At 37.2% G+C, this 20,699-nt stretch overlaps 1 protein-coding gene and 1 long non-coding RNA gene across 2 annotated transcripts in view; both read right to left on the bottom strand.

Moving 5' to 3' along the window:
* Positions 1-3,709: 3,709 nt before the first annotated feature.
* Positions 3,710-5,787, bottom strand: LOC133548717 (uncharacterized). Its single transcript, XR_009805919.1, has 3 exons — positions 5,658-5,787; positions 4,801-4,889; positions 3,710-4,309 (listed from the first exon to the last, which is right to left on the bottom strand). It is a non-coding gene; the product is annotated as an uncharacterized LOC133548717 (long non-coding RNA).
* A 3,177-nt stretch (positions 5,788-8,964) lies between these two features.
* LOC133549208 (troponin T, fast skeletal muscle isoforms-like) overlaps positions 8,965-20,699 on the bottom strand; it is a 19,250-nt gene continuing 7,515 nt past the window's right edge. The window contains exons 5-10 of the mRNA XM_061894401.1: positions 19,843-19,920; positions 16,418-16,531; positions 13,675-13,787; positions 9,648-9,738; positions 9,531-9,571; positions 8,965-9,201 (exon numbers count right to left, since the gene is read on the bottom strand). Coding sequence (XP_061750385.1) covers positions 9,165-9,201; positions 9,531-9,571; positions 9,648-9,738; positions 13,675-13,787; positions 16,418-16,531; positions 19,843-19,920 — 474 coding nt within the window. The 3' untranslated portion in view covers positions 8,965-9,164. The remainder of the gene's footprint in view (positions 9,202-9,530; positions 9,572-9,647; positions 9,739-13,674; positions 13,788-16,417; positions 16,532-19,842; positions 19,921-20,699) is intronic.

Raw genomic sequence — 20,699 nt, 5'->3', positions numbered from 1 at the left:
ATCATTTTATGTGTTCTGCCAAACCATTTAACGTGTTCTGCCACGACATTTAATGTGGCCCGCCACATCATTTAACAAGGCCTGCCACATCATTTAACGTGGTCTGCCACGTGATTTAACGAGGTCTGCCACGTGATTTAACGAGGTCTGCCACATCATTTAATGTGGTCTGCCACGTCATTTAATGTGGTCTGCCACATCATTTAATGTGGTCTGCTACATAATTTTAAGTGGTCTGATACCTCATTTAAAGTAGTCTGCCAGATCATTTAACGTGGTCTGCCAGATCATTTAACGTGGTCTGCCGGATCATTTAATGTGGTCTTCCAGATCATTTAACGTGGTCTGCTACATCATTTAATGTGGTCCGCTACTTTAATTAACATGGTCCTCCACATAAATTAACGTGGTCTGCCACTTCATTTAACATGTTCCGCCACTTTAATTAATGAGGTCCGCTACTTTATTTAACATGGTCCGCCACTTAAATTAACGTGGTCTGACACTTCATTTAACATGTTCCGCCACTTTAATTAATGAGGTCTGTCACGTCATTTGACGTGGTCCGCCACTTAATATAACGTGGTTCGCCACTTACACATTTAACGTGGTCTGCCACATCATTTTACGAGGCCTGCCACATCATTTTACGAGGTCTGCCACATCATTTAATGTGGTCCGCTACTTTAATTAACATGGTCCTCCACATAAATTAACGTGCTCAGCCACTTCATTTAACATGTTCCGCCACTTTAATTAATGAGGTCCGCTACTTTAATTAACATGGTCTGCCACTTCATTCAACATGTTCTGCCAGATCATTTAACATGGTCTGCCAAATCATTTAACGTGGTCCGCCAGATTATTTAACGTGGTCCGCCACATCATTTAATGTGGTCTGCTTCATCATTTAATGTGGTCCGCCACGTCATTTAATGTGGTCCGCTACTTTAATTAACATGGTCCTCCACATAAATTAACGTGGTCAGCCACTTCATTTAACATGTTCCGCCACTTTAATTAATGAGGTCCACTACTTTAATTAACATGGTCTGCCACTTCATTTAACATGTTCTGCCACTTTAATTAATGAGGTCCGCTACTTTAATTAACACGGTCCGCCACTTAAATTAACGTGGTCTGCCACTTCATTTAACATGTTCCGCCACTTTAATTAATGAGGTCCGCTACTATAATTAACATGGTCCGCCACTTAAATTAACGTGGTCTGCCAGATCATTTAACATGTTCCGCCACTTTAATTAATGACGTCCGCTACTATAATTAATATGGTCCGCCACTTAAATTAACGTGGTCTGCCACTTCATTTAACATGTTCCGCCACTTTAATTAATGAGGTCCACTACTTTAATTAACATGGTCTGCCACTTCATTTAACATGTTCTGCCACTTTAATTAATGAGGTCCGCTACTTTAATTAACACGGTCCGCCACATAAATTAACGTGGTCAGCCACTTCATTTAACATGTTCCGCCACTTTAATTAATGAGGTCCACTACTTTAATTAACATGGTCTGCCACTTCATTTAACATGTTCTGCCACTTTAATTAATGAGGTCCGCTACTTTAATTAACACGGTCCGCCACTTAAATTAACGTGGTCTGCCACTTCATTTAACATGTTCCGCCACTTTAATTAATGAGGTCCGCTACTATAATTAACATGGTCCGCCACTTAAATTAACGTGGTCTGCCAGATCATTTAACATGTTCCGCCACTTTAATTAATGACGTCCGCTACTATAATTAACATGGTCCGCCACTTAAATTAACGTGGTCTGCCACTTCATTTAACATGTTCCGCCACTTTAATTAATGACGTCCGCTACTATAATTAATATGGTCCGCCACTTAAATTAACGTGGTCTGCCACTTCATTTAACATGTTCCACCACTTTAATTAATGAGGTCTGCCACATTTTTTAACGTGATCCGCCACTTAAATTAACGTGGTTCGCCACTTACACATTTAATGTGGTCTGCCACATAATTTGATGTGGTCCCCCACTTCATTTAACGTGGTCCGCCACTTAAATTAAGGTGGATTCGCCAATTAAATTAACGTGGTCCGCCACCTAAATTAAAATGGCCCGCCCCTTCATTTGACGTAGTCCGCCACTTCATTTGACGTGGTCTGCCACTTCATTTGACGTGGTCTGCCAGTTTATTTGACGTGGTCTGCCAGTTTATTTGACGTGGTCCGCCACATCTATTTTACGTGGTCCGCCACGTCATTTAACGTGGTCCACCAAATAAATTAAGTGCTCCGCCAAGTAAATTAACATGGTCCGCCACTTAAATTAACGTGGTCCGCTACTTTAATTAACATGTTCTGCCACTTCATTTAACATGTTCTGCCACTTCAATTAATGAGGTCCGCTACTTTAATTAACATGGTCCGCCACTTAAATTAACCTGGTCTGCCACTTCATTTAACTTGTTCCGCCACTTTAATTAATGACGTCCGCTACTATAATTAACATGGTCCGCCACTTAAATTAATGTGGTCTGCCACTTCATTTAACATGTTCCGCCAATTTAATTAATGACGTCCGCTACTATAATTAACATGGTCCGCCACTTAAATTAATGTGGTCTGCCACTTCATTTAACATGTTCCACCACTTTAATTAATGAGGTCTGCCACAATTTTTAACGTGATCCGCCACTTAAATTAATGTGGTTCGCCACTTACACATTTAATGTGGTCTGCCACATAATTTGATGTGGTCCCCCACTTCATTCAACGTGGTCCGCCACTTAAATTAACGTGGTCCGCCAATTAAATTAACGTGGTACGCCAATTAAATTAACATGGTACGCCATTTAAATTAACGTGGTCCGCCACCTAAATTAAAATGGCCCGCCACTTCATTTGACGTAGTCCGCCATTTCATTTGACGTGGTCTGCCACTTTATTTGACGTGGTCCGCCACATCTATTTTACGTGGTCCGCCACGTCATTTAACGTGGTCCACCAAATAAATTAACGTGGTCCACCAAATAAATTAACGTGGTCCACCACTTAAATTAACGTGGTCCGCCACGTCATTTGACGTGGTCCGCTACTTCATGTAACGTGATCCGCATCATCATTTTGTGTGGCCCTCTAAAAACAGCCCTAATTTTAACGTGGTCCTCAATAAAAAACGATTTTGACACCCCCGTTCTACACTTGAATAAAATCAGATCATGCAAAAAAATGTTGGGAGCATTTTAATGATTATATTAAAAATAAATACTTAAATATCTGCTCGTCACCTTGACTTACTATTATCATTAACCTGCCGAAAAATATCCTGATTAAAAACAGTTGCCAATATAAATTATATACATTGACTGTTATATAGTCAGATTTACTATAAGTTGTTTTTGATTGTACGCTATAAAACAGAAAACCCTCTGAGGGCAGACATAACTGTGACGTGGCCCCCAATAATAAAAACAGGTCCTGCGACAGTCAATCAACACGCTATTATTAATCCATGATTAATTTAATGAAACATGTTTATTTAATAAGTTATTTGTCTTTACAATAAAGTTGTACAACTTTCTCAGATATTTGTGCGCTCAATCATTGAACAATTCAGATCCTTGGAAATTGTTGTTTTTCCCCCCCGCCCCCCAACACTTTAAAAAGACCAGCAGTGCCACACCGCCACCGTGTGGTTACTTATGTTCCTGCAAGATAATAACGTTTATGTACATTAAATATATAATACTTGTTTGTTATACTTAGATAGTAAATATGGTGTCACGTAGCAAGAAGGTTTTATCACCTCAAATTTTATACTTGAATAATTCCATCATATATAATTATAATAGAAAAATAAAAATACTGGTATGTCGCTTATGAGGGTTTGTTTGTTTTAATGCTCAGGGGTGTTAAACTAATTTTAACTCAGGGGCCACACGTGGGCCGGACTGGTAAAATCATGGCATAATAACTTAAAAATAAAGACAACTTCAAAATAGTTTTCCTTGTCTTACATATTACAAACAATATTTAATAATATGATAATTAAATCAGACAATCTTCAGATCTATCCGTTTTTTTTATGTTTTATGCCCTTTGCATTTCTCAAAAAAAAAACAATTTTGTTTTTTATTGCAAAAAAAACAAACAAAATATGCAATATTACCCTCTCCAAAATGGCAAAGTAGATAAATATCCATCCATCCATCCATTTTCTACCGCTTATTCCCTTTTGGGGTCGCGGGGGGCGCTGGCGCCTATCTCAGCTACAATCGGGCGGAAGGCGGGGTACACCCTGGACAAGTCGCCATCTAAAGTAGATAAATAGTAGTAGTAAATATGGTGTCACGTAGCAAGAAGGTTTTATTACCTAAAATGTTATACTTGAAAAATTCCATTACATATAATTATAATACAAAAATAAAAATACTGGTATGTTGTTCATCAAGTTTTGTTTGTTTTAATGCTCGGGGGTGTTAAAACTCATTTTAGCTCAGGGGTCACATGTGGGCCGAACTGGTAAAATCATGGCATAATAACTTAAAAATAAAGACAACTTTTAAACTGTTTTCTTTTTCTTACATATTACAAACAATATTTAATAATATGATAATTAAATGTGACTATCTTCAGATCCATCCGTTTTTTATTTGTTTTATGCCCTTTTCATTTGTCCCCCAAATTTTTTTTTTGTTTTTTATTGCAAAAAATAAAAAACACAAAATATGCAATATTACTCTCTCCAAAATGGCAAAGTAGATAAATATCCATCCATCCATCCATCCATCCATCCATTTTCTACCGCTTATTCCCTTTTGGTGTTGCGGGGGGCGCTGGCGCCTATCTCAGCTTCAATCGGGCGGAAGGCGGGGTACACCCTGGACAAGTCACCTGCGATGAGATGTTATACTTGAAAAATTCCATTACATATAATAATAATATAAAAATACTGGTATGTCGCTTATGAAGTTTTGTTTGTTTTAATGCTCAGGGGTGTTAAAACTCATTTTAGCTCAGGGGCCACATGTGGGCCGAACTGGTAAAATCATGGCATAATAACTTAAAATTAAACACAACTTCTAAATTATTTTCTTTGTTTTTCTTGTACAAAGAATAGAACAGGCACATTTAAAAAAAATGTACACAATACAAATAATCCTCTTAACAAAACACTTCAAGTTAGATTAAAAATTCTGAGGGGGAACAAATTGGTGCAGTTTCAAAAACACCATGAAGAACACAATGAACTTAGACTTTGTCTCGGTTGTGTTCTCACAAAGCCAATACACTTTCAAGCATTTCATGTTTAGCATTTTCATGTTGACAGTTCATTAAAGACGTGTTTCTCAAACAGGTGACATCCGCAACTGCTACAACACATTCGTTTATCATCATTCAAATATTACAATTATGCTATAAAATAAAAAAAAATTTTAAATGACACTATAGCCGAATTAAAGGTAAAAAATCTACAAATTTAACCAATGCAAACATGGTAGATTTAAGTATTAAAAAAATAGAACAAACAACAAATGTACAAACACACATTTTTACAATGAAGTTCAGTTCGCACTTCGTGCCGTCAACAATTTGCGAGCGCTGCATGAAACTCAAACTAAAAACATGAAGGTCGAGTTAACTTAAGTATTAATATCTTACCTTTTCATTAATTTAGCAGATGAGTGGATCATTTACAATAAAAGAAGGTACTGTGCATCGATAATGCCGACATTTGCCGCCATTTGCCGCCAGCCACAACAGGAGCAGCCGATTGTTTTCACCTGCGCTGATTGGAGTAGCGGCAGCCAATCAGGGGGGCGGTAGTTGTCAGCTGACACGTCATCTTTAAACAGTGTGATGCGAGTTACACTGGGATTGCAATTGCGACACCCAGTGGACACATGTAGAACAGCGGTTTCTTTCATTCAAAAATTGCAGCTCATTTCGAAACTGTCTCAGTGATAAAGGTTTCAAAAGTAAGTCATATTACAAACAATATTTAATAATATGGTCATTAAATTAGACTATCTTCGGATCCATCCTTTTTATGTTTTATGCCCTATTTATTTCTCAAAAATAAATAACTCTGTTAAATAAACAAACACAAAATATGCAATATTACCCTCTCAAAAATGGCAAAGTAGAATATTTGAGGTGCAGAAATTGAACCCTTTAAATATGTCAATATTTGATTATATAATTAATATTATATAATATATTAATATTATTAATATTGATTCATTATATATATTTTGCAAAATGACAGGTTCAAAAGTCATATACACACACACACACCACAGACACACACACATATATATATATATCTATATATTCTCCTCAAAAAATATTTCAAAGTAGAATATTTAATACAATAGAAGCCTTGAATAGGTAAACAATAGTAGTAACATCGATTTTGATTCATTATTATTTTTTTGAGCAATAACAGGTTTAAAAATCACATTAAAAGGTCTCAGTGATCCAAAAAGACACCCACTTATAGTTAAGTTAAAATACCAATGATTGTCACACACATACTAGATGTGGCGATATATATATATATATATATATATACATATATATAGATATATATATATATATATATATATATATATATATATATATATATATATATATATATATATATATATATATATATATATATACATATGGATGGATGGAAATATATATTAGTATTTTTTATTTATTTTTTTTAACCTATTTTCCATTGTGTTTTTATTTTTGCATAACACATTCATAAGTGGGTGTCTTTTGGATCACTGAGACCTTAAAGTGTGATTTTTAAACCTGTCATTGCTCAAAAAATAATAATGAATCAAAATCGATCTTACTAGTTTTGTTCACCTATTCAAGGCTTCTATTGTATTAAATATTTTACTTAGACCCCAGAAAAGGGACAAGCGGTAAAAAATAGATGGAAATATTTTTTTGAGGGGAATATATATATATATATATATATATATATATATATATATATATATACATATATATATATATATATATATATATATATATATATATACATATATATATATATATATATATATATACACACATATATATATATATATATATATATATATATATATATATATATATATATATATATATACATATATAGGGACGGCGTGGCGCGGTGGGAGAGTGGCCGTGCGCAACCCGAGGGTCCCTGGTTCAAATCCCACCTAGTACCAACCTCGTCACGTCCGTTGTGTCCTGAGCAAGACACTTCACCCTTGCTCCTGATGGGTGCTGGTTGGCGCCTTGCATGGCAGCTCCCTCCATCAGTGTGTGAATGTGTGTGTGAATGGGTAAATGTGGAAGTAGTGTCAAAGCGCTTTGAGTACCTTGAAGGTAGAAAAGCGCTATACAAGTACAACCCATTTATCATTTATTTATATATATATATATACACACACACACACACACACACACACATATATATATATATATTGAGGCAATAATAAATTAACATTAGAGCTGGCCCGCCGGTATTATACAGTGGCGGGTGCCGCTGTATCACCGCATTCAACGCTAATTCTCATACTTGCCAACCCTCCTGGTTTTTCCAGGAGAATCCCGAATTTCAGTGCCCCCCTCCGAAAATCTCCCGGGGCAACCATTCTCCCGAATTTCCACCCAGACAACAATATTGGGGGGGCGTGCCTTAAAGGTACTGCTTTTGGCATCCTCTACAACCTGTCGTCACGTCCGCTTTTCTTCCATACAAACAGCGTGCCGGCCTGGTCACGTTTTTGATTGATTGATTGATACTTTTATTAGTAGATTGCACAGTTCAGTGCATATTCCGTACAATTGACCACTAAATGGTAACACCCGAATAAGTTTTTCAACTTGTTTAAGTCGGGGTCCACGTTAATCAATTCATGGTAATATATGCGGCTTCTACACACACACAAGTGAATGCAAGCCATACTTGGTCAACAGCCATACAGGTTACACTGAGGGTGGCCGTATAAACAACTGTTACAAATATGCGCCACACTGTGAACTCACACCAAACAAGAATGACAAACACATTTCGGGAGAACATACGCACCGTAACACAACATAACAAATACCCAGAACCCCTTGCAGCACTAACTCTTCCGAGACGCTACAATATACACCCCCGCTACCAACAATACTCGATTTTGCATGTCACTCTAAAGTTATATAAGCCTTGCTTGTTCAATATTCAATGCAAAACTTGTTCGGGTCCCTATTAAAAGGTTAAGTTGTTGAACTTTGGCCCGCGGCTTTGTTCAGTTCAGAATTTTGGCCCACTCTGTATTTGAGTTTGACACCCCTGCTCTAGATCAAATGTCAGATTGTACATGTTTATTATTTTTAAGTGGTATGCCTTTTTGTCATAGAAAACATTTTGTTTTGGTTGGCAAAAACACCAAATATGCGATATTTCCCTCCCCCAAAAAATTTCCGAGTAGAATATTTGATATAATTGGAGCCCTGAATAGGTCAACAATAACATTGATTTTGATTATTTTTAGGAGGGCAATGAGAAGTTTAAAACAAAACAGAACACCAAAATTCCAAAAAGGGCCCACTCATAACAGTGTTAAGAAATATGTCATATATCTTGATGTTTTTTTTTTTACTTTCAACGCTTGAATTTTTTTTATAATTGCAAAAACAAAAATTAAATATTTTCCCCCCAAAATTTTAAAGTATGATATTTCAGGTAACATAATTGGAGCCTTATGGCCAATAATTGATAACATTGATTTTGATTCATTACTGTTTTTTAGCAATGTCAGGTTAAAAAAAAAATAACAGAAAAAATTTAGTTGAAAAATAAGTCATGTATTAATATATTTCTTTACTTACCATGCTTGAATCTGTAGAGCTAGCATGTGCTCCTGCGCCACCAGCAGGTCAGACAAAGACGCTCCACAGAGACAGAACTTTACTGACAAAGGAGGAAGGGTGGCAGCTTGAAGAGTCAAACTTTATTTACAAAAACTCTGACAACCAAACGGCGCAGGGCCAGGAGGTCAGAGGTTATCGCACAGCAGGTCAAGGCTCCCGATGGCAAGCATGATGAGGATGAGGGTGAGGATGATGAAGATGATGATGCAACCGCAGCGCGTCTTCTCAGCTGACAAGGTACTTCCTGCGGCCGGAGGCTTACTTCCTGCGGCGGGTGGCGGCTCCCTTTTTGCTGCTGCGGAACGTCACAGAGACAAGCCGTGTTAGCATTAGCAACCATGCAAATCAGAAAAAATTCAAACAGAATAATGATAATAAACAGAAAAATAACATGTGAAATTTGGATTTGTTGCCATGGTGACAGTGAAGTGTGAAGCCAACATCTTCATTCGTCATCCATTTTCATATTTCATTTCAGGTCAAATTCAGGTATTATTCAAATATTTAGTACACACAATTCTTAATGTTTTTCTTCTAAATGTCAATTCTCCTTTCTAGTGTCTGTCATGTGTCCTCCACAACAGCAGTGGCGCTGCAGCACAGGGGACGCTTGGCGTTACTTACAACTTGCTCAGCTCCTCCACTCTCTTGCGCAGGGTGGTGACCTGCGGGGGGCGCAAACAAGTCATCAGTGACACTCTGATGATGAGGATGACGATAATGATGATGATGATAACTCACCTCATACTTCTGCCTCTTCAGTCTCTCTGTGTGGTCGAACTTCTCAGACTCCAGCTGACACATCCAGTCGTACAACTCGTTGATCTTATCCCTGAAACACAACACTTACATCTATGACTACTTTTCCATACATAAATACATACATCTATACACATTTCTAACATCTATGACTACTTTTCCATCCATAAATACATACATCTATACATGTTTCTAACACCTATAACTACTTTTCTATACATAAATAATAGGGGTGTAACGGTACACAAACATTTCGGTTTGGTACATACCTCGGTTTAGAGGTCACAGTTCGGTTCATTTTCGGTACAGTAAGAAAACAACAAAATATAAATGTTTTGGTTATTTATTTACCAAATTTTTAAACAATGGCTTGATCCTTTTAACATTGGGAACACTATAATAATTCTGCCCACGTTAATCCACATTAAACTGCCTCAAATTGTTTCTTGGATTAAATAAAATGACACAACCTTTCTTCTACATATAAAAAGTGCAACATTAAACTGTTTCCAGTCAACTCATCATGCTTAATTTATTATAAATGATAAATGATAAATGGGTTGTACTTGTATAGCGCTTTTCTACCTTCAAGGTACTCAAAGCGCTTTGACACTACTTCCACATTTACCCATTCACACACACATTCACACACTGATGGAGGGAGCTGCTATGCAAGGCGCCAACCAGCACCCATCAGGAGCAAGGGTGAAGTGTCTTGCTCAGGACACAGCATTTGGGAAGCCTGTAGTCAATGTTTATTATGTAAATGTTATATTTGTATCAACATGTGATAGCAGGGACCCTGCCATTCAAAACCAGGCTGCTACATTACAATGATTAATGTAACTATAGATGAAAAAATAGTACAATAGCAATAGGAGAGACTATTCATCCCTGAACACCTTGGAGTTCATGTAGGCTTTATGATGCACTTACATTATTATATACACTATCAGAGACAGAAACTTTTCATTTAATATAATGTCCTTTTTTGTTGCTACAACACAGCTCAATCAACACACACACACACACACACACACACACACACACACACACACACACACACACACACACACACACACACACACACACACGCACACACACACACACACGCACGCACACACCGCAAATTGAGCTAACTAGCCTTCACCTCAAACCAGAAGGTCAACAGGCTCATAGTGATGTTTAGAAAGTAGTTGCCTTGGAAGTGTTTAGTATAATTTGGGGAGAGTCCGTTGCTCCCCTGCTAAAGACCTATCTGCTCGACGCTGAAGCGCTGACTAGATGCGCCCTGAATACGGCGCGCACTGCTGATTGGCTTGTTACCGCTACGGTTGTAACCAATCAGATGGTTGTGTGGGAGGGACAATGCAGGGTGCTGTGTACAGACAGAGACGGAGGCAGAACGGAGTTAAGACTTTAGCATAGGCGGCTACTTCATATGTTCGTGTGGAACTCGTTCGGTACTCCTCCGCACCGAACCGGAACCCCCGTACCGAAACGGTTCAATACAAATACACGTACCGTTTATTAGTGATTCCCAAAGCCCAAAAAAAGTCTGCAGGCTATAGAGCGTTTTCCGTTCGGGCTCCAGTACTCTGGAATGTCCTCCCGGTAACAGTTCGAGATGCCACCTCAGTAGAAGCATTTAAGTCTCACCTTAAAACTCATTTGTATACTCTGGCCTTTAAATAGACTCCCTTTTTAGACCAGTTGATCTGCCGTTTCTTTTCTTTTTCTTCTATGTCCCACTCTCCCTTGTGGAGGGGGTCCGGTCCGATCCGGTGGCCATGCACTCCTTGCCTGTGTATCGGCTGGGGACATCTCTGTGCTGCTGATCTGCCTCCGCTTGGGATGGTTTCCTGCTGGCTCCGCTGTGAACGGGACTCTCACTGCTGTGTTGGATCCGCTTTGGACTGGACTCTCGCGACTGTGTTGGATCCATTATGGATTGAACTTTCACAGTATCATGTTGAACTTTCACAGTATCATGTTAGACCCGCTCGACATCCATTGCTTTCCTCCTCTCCAAGGTTCTCATAGTCATCATTGTCACCGACGTCCCACGGGGTGTGAATTTTCCTTGCCCTTATGTGGGCCTACCGAGGATGTCGTAGTGGTTTGTGCAGCCCTTTGAGACACTAGTGATTTAGGGCTATATAAGTAAACATTGATTGGTTGACCGTTACACCCCTAATAAATACATTTATATCTATACCAGGGGTCGGTAACCTTTACCACTCAAGGAGCCATTTTGACCCGTTTTACAAAATAAAAAAACAATGGGAGCCACAAAACTCTTTTGAAATTTAAAATGAAATAACACTGCATACAGACTTTTTTTTACTTTGTGCTATGTATAAACCAAGGGTCTCAGACACGCGGCCCTCACCTTAATATGAAAATGTAATGATAGTGGGGCCCGCAAGTTTTCTATGAATGCTGCTTGACATCATCACACTTGCCAACCATCCCGAATATTCCGAGAGACTACCGAAAGTCAGATCAACCATTCTCGTGAATGTTTGCAGAATTTCCCTCGATTAACAATAAGGGCAACCTCTGAAGGTGCTGCCTTTGACCCCCTCTACAACACGTCCAGTTAGCTTGCCAGCCCAGTCACATGTCTTAAGAGGCTTCTGCTGACACACGCAAACGATTGCAAGGCATACTTGCTCAACAGCCATACAGGTTACACTGAGGGTTGTGGTATAAACAACTTAGAAACTCTTAGTAATATGCGCCACACTGTAAACCCACACCAAACAAGAATAACAAACACATTTTGGGAGAACATAACACTGTAACACAACATAAACACAAGAAAACAAATACCCAGAATCTCATGCATCCCACTCTTCCGGGATACATTATACACCCCGCTAGCACCAAATCCCCCCGCCCCCTCCGTGTGTCGGTTGAGGTGGGCGGGGTCGAATGCTAACGTAGCCCGGAAGAGTAGGGATGCATGTAATTCTGGGTATTTGTTCTTTTGTGTTTATGTTGTGTTACAGTGCCGATGTTCTCCCAAAATGTGTTTGTCATTCTTGTTTGGTGTGGGTTCACAGTGTGGCGCATATCAGTAAGAGTGTTAAAGTTGTTTATATCACAACCCTCAGTGTAACCTGTATGGCTGTTGACTAAGTATGCGTTGCAGTCGGTTTCGTGTGTATAGATGTATATATGACATAAAGATGTATGGATACATATGTAGTGTATATAGATATATATATGACATAGAGATGTATGGATATATATGTAGTGTATATAGATATATATGTAGTGTATATAGATATACATGTAGTTATATATATATATATATATATATATATATATATATATATATATATATATATATATATATATATAAATATATATATATATATATATATATATATATATATATATATATGTATATATATATATATATATGTATATTTGATATAGTGCAGTGGTCCCTAACCTTTTTGTAGCTGTGGACCAGTCAAGTCTTGGGGGCTTTTTCATGAAAAAGGGAGGTTTTAGTCATGAAAAAGGGAGGGTTTTTTGGGGTTGGTAAGTGTATCTTGTGTTTTTTATGATGCTTTAATAAAAAAAAAATAATAATAAAATATATTTTTTTTTAAATAAAAAAAAATAAGAATTAATAAAAAATTCTTCTGCGGCCCGGTACCAATCGAGCCGCGGCCCGGTACCGGTGGTTGGGGACCACTGATATAGTGTATAGAGATGTACGGCTAAAAATGTGTGTATAGATATACAAGTGGGGTATATAGATGTATATATGATATAGATGTAGTGTATATAGATGTAGGGATATATATATGTCGTGTATATAGATGTACAAGTAGAGTATAAAGATGTATATGTGATATAGATTGTATAGATTGATACAGATAAGTGCTCTATATTATATATCATGAATATATATGATGTCATGTACTGTAGGTGTGTATGTGATACAGATGTAGTTTAGATATAGATGTGATGTAAATATTGCGTTGTATACCTGAGTTTGTCTTCATTAAGATGGTCAATGTTGAGTTGTTTACGTCTGGCAGCCAAGATCTTCTTCTTCTTCTCTCTTTCTGTCTCCTTCTTTCCTCCTCTCTTCTGGTCAGCCTGGAAACAAATACCACTATTAGTACTTCCAGCATATGATATCCAACTTATACCCACATTACTACTACTACTAGTACTTACATGACACCCAACTTACACCAACATTACTACTAATAGTACTTACATGACACCCACACCCAACTTATACCAACATTACTACTAATAGTACTTACAGTATATGACTCCCAACTTATACCAACCTTTCTACTACTAGTACCTTTATGACACCTAACTTATACCAACATTACTACTACTAGTACTTTTATGACACCCAACTTATACCAACATCACTACTACTAGTACTTACAGTATATGATACCCAACTTATATCTACATTACTACTACTACTAGTACTTACATTACACCCAACTTATACCAACATTACTAATACTAGTACTTACAGCATATGATACTCAACTTATACCAACATTACTACTATTAGTACTTTTATGACACCCAACTTATACCAACATTACTGCTAATACTACTTTTATGACACCCAGCTTATGCCAACATCACTACTACTAGTACTTAGAGTGTATGACACCCAACTTATATCTACATTACTACTACTAGTACTTTTATGACACCCAACTTATACCAACATTACTACTACTAGTACTTACAGTATTATACCCAACTTATACCAACATTATTACTACTAGTATTTACAGTATATGACACCCAACTTATATCTACATTACTACTACTACTTGTACTTATATGACACTCAACTTGTACCAACATTACTACTGCTAGTACTTATAGTATATGACACCCAACTTATACCAACATTACTACTAATAGTACTTTTATGACACCCAACTTATACCACCATTATTACTAATAGTACTTTTATGACACCCAACTTATACCAACAATACTACTACTAGTACTTACAGTATTATACCCAACTTATACCAACATTACTAATACTAGTACTTACAGTATATGACACCCAACCTATACCAACATTACTACTAGTAGTACTTTTATGATACCCAACGTGTACCAACATTACTACTCGTAGTACTTATACGACACCCAATTTATACCAACATTACTACTAATAGTACTTATACGACACTCTATTTAGACCAACAGTACTACTACTACTACCATTACTTGTAGAACACTATTCAAACCAAGTTTATAACTACTTCTAATAGTACTTATACAACACTCTATAGAAACCAACACTACTACTATAACTACCATTAGTACTTATGCAACACTATTTATACCAACATTACCACTACTAGTACTTATTCAACACTCTATTTTGAGCAACACTAACACTACTACTACTACTGCTACTTATGCAACACTACTTGTACCAACATTATTACTACTACTACTACTACTTATTCAACACTATATTTAGACCAGTGTTGAATAAGTAGTCGGTGCGGCGTCTTCAGTAATGCGGACGTTGTACCGATCCGTTGTGGTGAAGAAGGAGCTGAGCCGGAAGGCAAAGCTCTCAATTTACCGGTCGATCTACGTTCCCACCCTCACCTATGGTCATGAGCTTTGGGTCATGACCGAAAGGATAAGATCACGGGTACAAGCGGCCGAAATGAGTTTCCTCCGCCGTGTGGCAGGTCTCTCCCATAGAGATAGGGTGAGAAGCTCTGCCATCCGGGAGGAACTCAAAGTAAAGCCGCTGCTCCTTCACATCGAGAGGAGCCAGATGAGGTGGTTCGGGCATCTGGTCAGGATGCCACCCGAACGCCTCCCTAGGGAGGTGTTTAGGGCACGTCCAACCGGTAGGAGGCCACGGGGAAGACCCAGGACACGTTGGGAAGATTATGTCTCCCGGCTGGCCTGGGAACGCCTCGGGATCCCCCGGGAAGAGCTAGACGAAGTGGCTGGGGAGAGGGAAGTCTGGGTTTCCCTGCTTAGGCTGTTGCCCCCGCGACCCGACCTCGGATAAGCGGAAGATGATATTTAGACCAACATTATTACGATTACTATTTATACAACACCCAACTCATACCAACGGAAGTACTAACACTACTAGTACAGCACAAAACTCAAATTATACTAAGACTACTACTACTACTAGTAGTAGTATTGTATTTATACAACACTCAATGTATACTAACACCACTACTACTTAAGTATTACACAAACCGAATACAACTCCTACTTACTACTAGTACAAGATGGTACTTATGCAACACTCTTGTACTAACATGACTACTAATCATCATACAAATACCACAAATACTACTAGTACAATACAACACTAAACTTATACTAACACTACTAGTAGTAGTACAGGATAGTAATTTTGCAACACTTAACTTAGACTTAAACTGCTACAACTAATTATTGTTCAAACACCACTACTACTAGAAGCAGTAGTACAGTAAAGTACTTACACAACACTCAAATTATATTAATACTACTACTGGTCAAGAATCATACAAACTACACTACTAGTAGTAGTACCACAGTATACTATCAATGTAATACTCTACTTTTTCTAACAGTACTACTCCCTTCCTCCTCTAGTATGACGAGCCTGCAAAAAAATACTACTAGTTGTTTTAAGTAAGGCGTAGAAGTATTGCTGTAGAGGCGAGTGATGCTGATGCAGACACAGTTGCCATGGTAACACATACTCTCTGCAGGTGGCTGCCGTAGTTGGAGCCCATGTTGGAGAAAGCAGATTTCTTCTTGGCTTCTTCATCAGCTTTCTTCTTAGCATCAGACTCCTCCTTGATCCTCCGCTCCTCCTGCAACAACAACAAAAACAACATGACGATACAACAACAACATGACGATGCAACAAAAACATCAACAACAACAACATGATGATGTAACAACAAAAACATGATGATGCAACAACAACGTGACAATGAAACAACATAACAATGCAGCAAGAACAACATGACAATGAAACAACATAACAATGCAGCAAGAACAACATGACAATGAAAGAACGTATTGACAGAACAACAACATGATCATGCAACAACCAAAATAACAAAATGACAATGAAACAAAATGATGATGAAGCATCGACAAAAACAACATAATGTAACAACAACAAAAGAACAACAACATGAGAATGAAGCAGCAATAACATGTTGATGCAACAAGAAAAGAACACGACAATGAAACAACAACTACATGTTAATGCAACTAGAACAAAAACATGACAATGAAACAACATGATGACGCAACAAGAACAACAACATGACAATGAAACAACAACAACATGATGATGAAACAAGAACAACAACATGATAATGAAACAACAGGTTGATGCAACCAGAACAACAAAACGAGCAACATGAAAATGAAACCTCAACAACAACAAAAATAACAACAACATGACAATGAAACAACTTGCAACAAGAACGGCAAAAAAACGACAACAACATGACGATGCAACATCAACTACATGACGATGCAACAACAACATGACGATACATCAACAACATGACGATGCAACAACAACATGACGATGCAACAACAACGTGACGATGAAACAACATAACACTGCAGCAAGAACAACATGACAATGAAACAATATGATGATGACAGAACAACAACATTATCATGCAAATACCAAAATAACAAAATGACAATGAAACATGATGACGAAGCAACGACAAAAACAACATAATGTTACAACAACAAAAGAACAACAACATGAAAATTAAGAAGCAATAACAAAATGTTGATGCAACAAGAACAAAAACATGACAATGAAACAACATGATGATGCAACAACAACAACATGACAATGAAACAACAACAACATGATGATGAAACAACAACAACAACATGACAATGAAACAACATGCAACAAGAACGGCAAAAAACGACAACAACAACATGACGATCCAACAACATCAACAACATGACGATGCAACAACGACATGACAATGCAACAACAACAACATGACAATGAAACAACAACAACATGATGATGAAACAACAACAACATGACAATGAAACAACATGCAACAAGAACGGCAAAAAACGACAACAACATGACGATCCAACAACATCAACAACATGACGATGCAACAACGACATGACAATGCAACAACAACAACAACATGACGATGTATCAACAACATGACGATGCAACAACGTGACAATGAAACAACATAACGATGTAGCAACAACAACAAGGTGACAATGAAGCAACAACATGATGATGATGCAACAACAACGTGACGATGAAACAACATAACAATGCAGCAAGAACAACATGACAGTGAAACAACATGATGATAATAGAACAACAACATGATCATGCAACAACCAAAATAACAACATGACAATGAAACAACATGATGAAGCAACAAGAAAAACAACATAATGATGCAATATAATGATGCAACAAAAGAACAATAACATGAGAATGAAGCAGCAATAACATGTTGATGCAACAAGAACAACAAATGGAACAACTAAACCATGACAATAAAACAACATGTTGATGCAACAAGAATAGCAACAACCACAAGAACAGCATAACAATCAAACAACATGATGATGCAACAAGAAAAACAACAACGAAAAGAACAGCATGATAATAAAACAACACGATGATGCAACAAGAAAAGAACATGACAATGAAACAACAACAACATGATGGAACAAGAACAACATGACAATGAGACAACGGGTTGATGCAAATAGAACAACAACAACAAAAAGAACTTGAGAATGAAACCTCAACAACAACAAAAATAACAACAACATGACAATGAAACAACATGCAACAAGAACAGCAAAAAGAACGACAACAAAAGAACAACGTGACTAAGAAAAAACATGTTGCTGCAACAACAAAGAACAACATAATGAAACAACAAAAACAACATGACAAGAAACAACAACATGATTATACAACAAGAACAACAACAAAAAATAACGAAAAGAACAACGACATGACAATGCAACAAAAACAACAACACAACAATAACAACAACAACATGCAAGTGCAACAAAAACAACATCAACAAATAACGACAACATGGCAATGCAACAAAAACAACAACAACATGACAATGCAACAAGAACAACAGCAAAACAATAACAACAACAACATGGCAATGCAACAAGAACAACAACAACAAGACAATGCAACAAGAACAACAAACCAATAACAACAACAACATGGCAATTCAACAAGAACAACAACAAAACAATAACAACATGGCAATGCAACAAGAAATACAACAAAAAATAACAACAACAACATGGCAGTGCAACAACAACAAAACAATAACAACAACATGGCAGTGCAACAAGAACAACAACAAAACAACAACAACATGGCAATGCAACAAGAACAAAAACAAAACAATAACAACAACATTGCAATGCAGCAAGAAGAACAAACAATAACAACAACATGGCAATGCAACAATAACAACAACAACATATAAATGCAGCAAGAACAACAAAACAATAACAACAACAACATGGCAATGCAACAAAAACAACAAAACAATAACAACAACATGGCAGTGCAACAAGAACAACAACATAACAATAACAACATGGTAATGCAACAAGAACAACAACAACACAACAACAACATGACAATGCAACAAGAACAGCAACAAAACAATAACAACGACATGGCAATGCAACAACAACAACAAACAAAACAACAACAACTTGGCAATGCAACAAGAACAAAACAATAACAGCAACAACATGGCATTGCAACAATAGCAACAACAAAACGACAACAACATGACAATGCAAGAAGAACAACAACGAAACAATAACAACAACAACATGGCATTGCAACAAGACAAACAACAACAACATGGCAATGCAACAACAACTAAACAATAACAACAACAAAATGGCAGTGCAACAATAACAACAAAACAATAACAACAACAACATGGCAATGCAACAAGAACAACAAAACAATAACAACAACTACATGGCAATGCAACGAGAACAACAAAAAGCAAAAGAAGAACACCAAAAAGAACAACAACAACAACAACATGACAACAATGATGATCCTCCAGTGACTTCCTGATGAAAGAGGAAGAAGACGAACCTCACGTCTGGCCTGACGCTCCTTGTCCTTCTCAGTTCGCACTCTCTGCTGCTCTGCCCTCTCAGCACGACGCTTCTCCTACAGGAAGTGGACAAAGAAATAGGCGGGACCTCAAACACTTTTGCATCAATCACGTGACAGCTTTCCAACTGTGACATCACACTCACTTCATCACATGACCAACACTTTTTACTTTTTCACTCCTGCAATAATTGTAATGTTTCCACTAGCTCCTGTCATATAGACAATCTTTGACTAACAGTCTTAATGTTTCCACTAGCTCCTGTCACTAGCTCTTTTCTTATAGACAATCTTTGACTAAAATTTTTAATTTTTTCACTAGTTCCTGTCATGTAGACAATATTTGACTAACAGTTGTACGGTTTTTACTAGCTCATGTTATACAGACAAACTTTGTCTAACAGTTATAATGTTTTTACTATCTCCTGTCATACAAACAATATTTGACTAACATTTCTTTGTTTTCACAAGCTCCTGTTGTATAGACAATCTTTGGACTAACATCTGTAATGTATTCCTTAGAAACCAAAGAGGGCTCCTGTCATATAAATAATCTTTGTCTTTAACAATTGAAACATTTTCATTAGCTTCTGTCATAAAGAGGATCTTTGACTAACATTTGAAATGTTTTGATGAAATATTTTTCATTAACAACCGCACAGTGCTTTTCTGTCATGGATGGAGGATATTTGCCATTATTGTAAATATTTTCATTAGCTACTGTTGTATAGAGGATCTTTGACTAATATTTGTAACGTCTTCATTACACATTGGAAGACTGCTCCTGTCATACAGAGGATCTCTGGCTAAAATTTTTAAAGTTTTCATAGAAAAAA

The sequence above is a fragment of the Nerophis ophidion genome, linkage group LG03, assembly GCF_033978795.1.
Source record: "Nerophis ophidion isolate RoL-2023_Sa linkage group LG03, RoL_Noph_v1.0, whole genome shotgun sequence".
NCBI lineage: Eukaryota > Metazoa > Chordata > Actinopteri > Syngnathiformes > Syngnathidae > Nerophis > Nerophis ophidion.
This window is presented reverse-complemented; position numbering and strand designations above follow the sequence as displayed.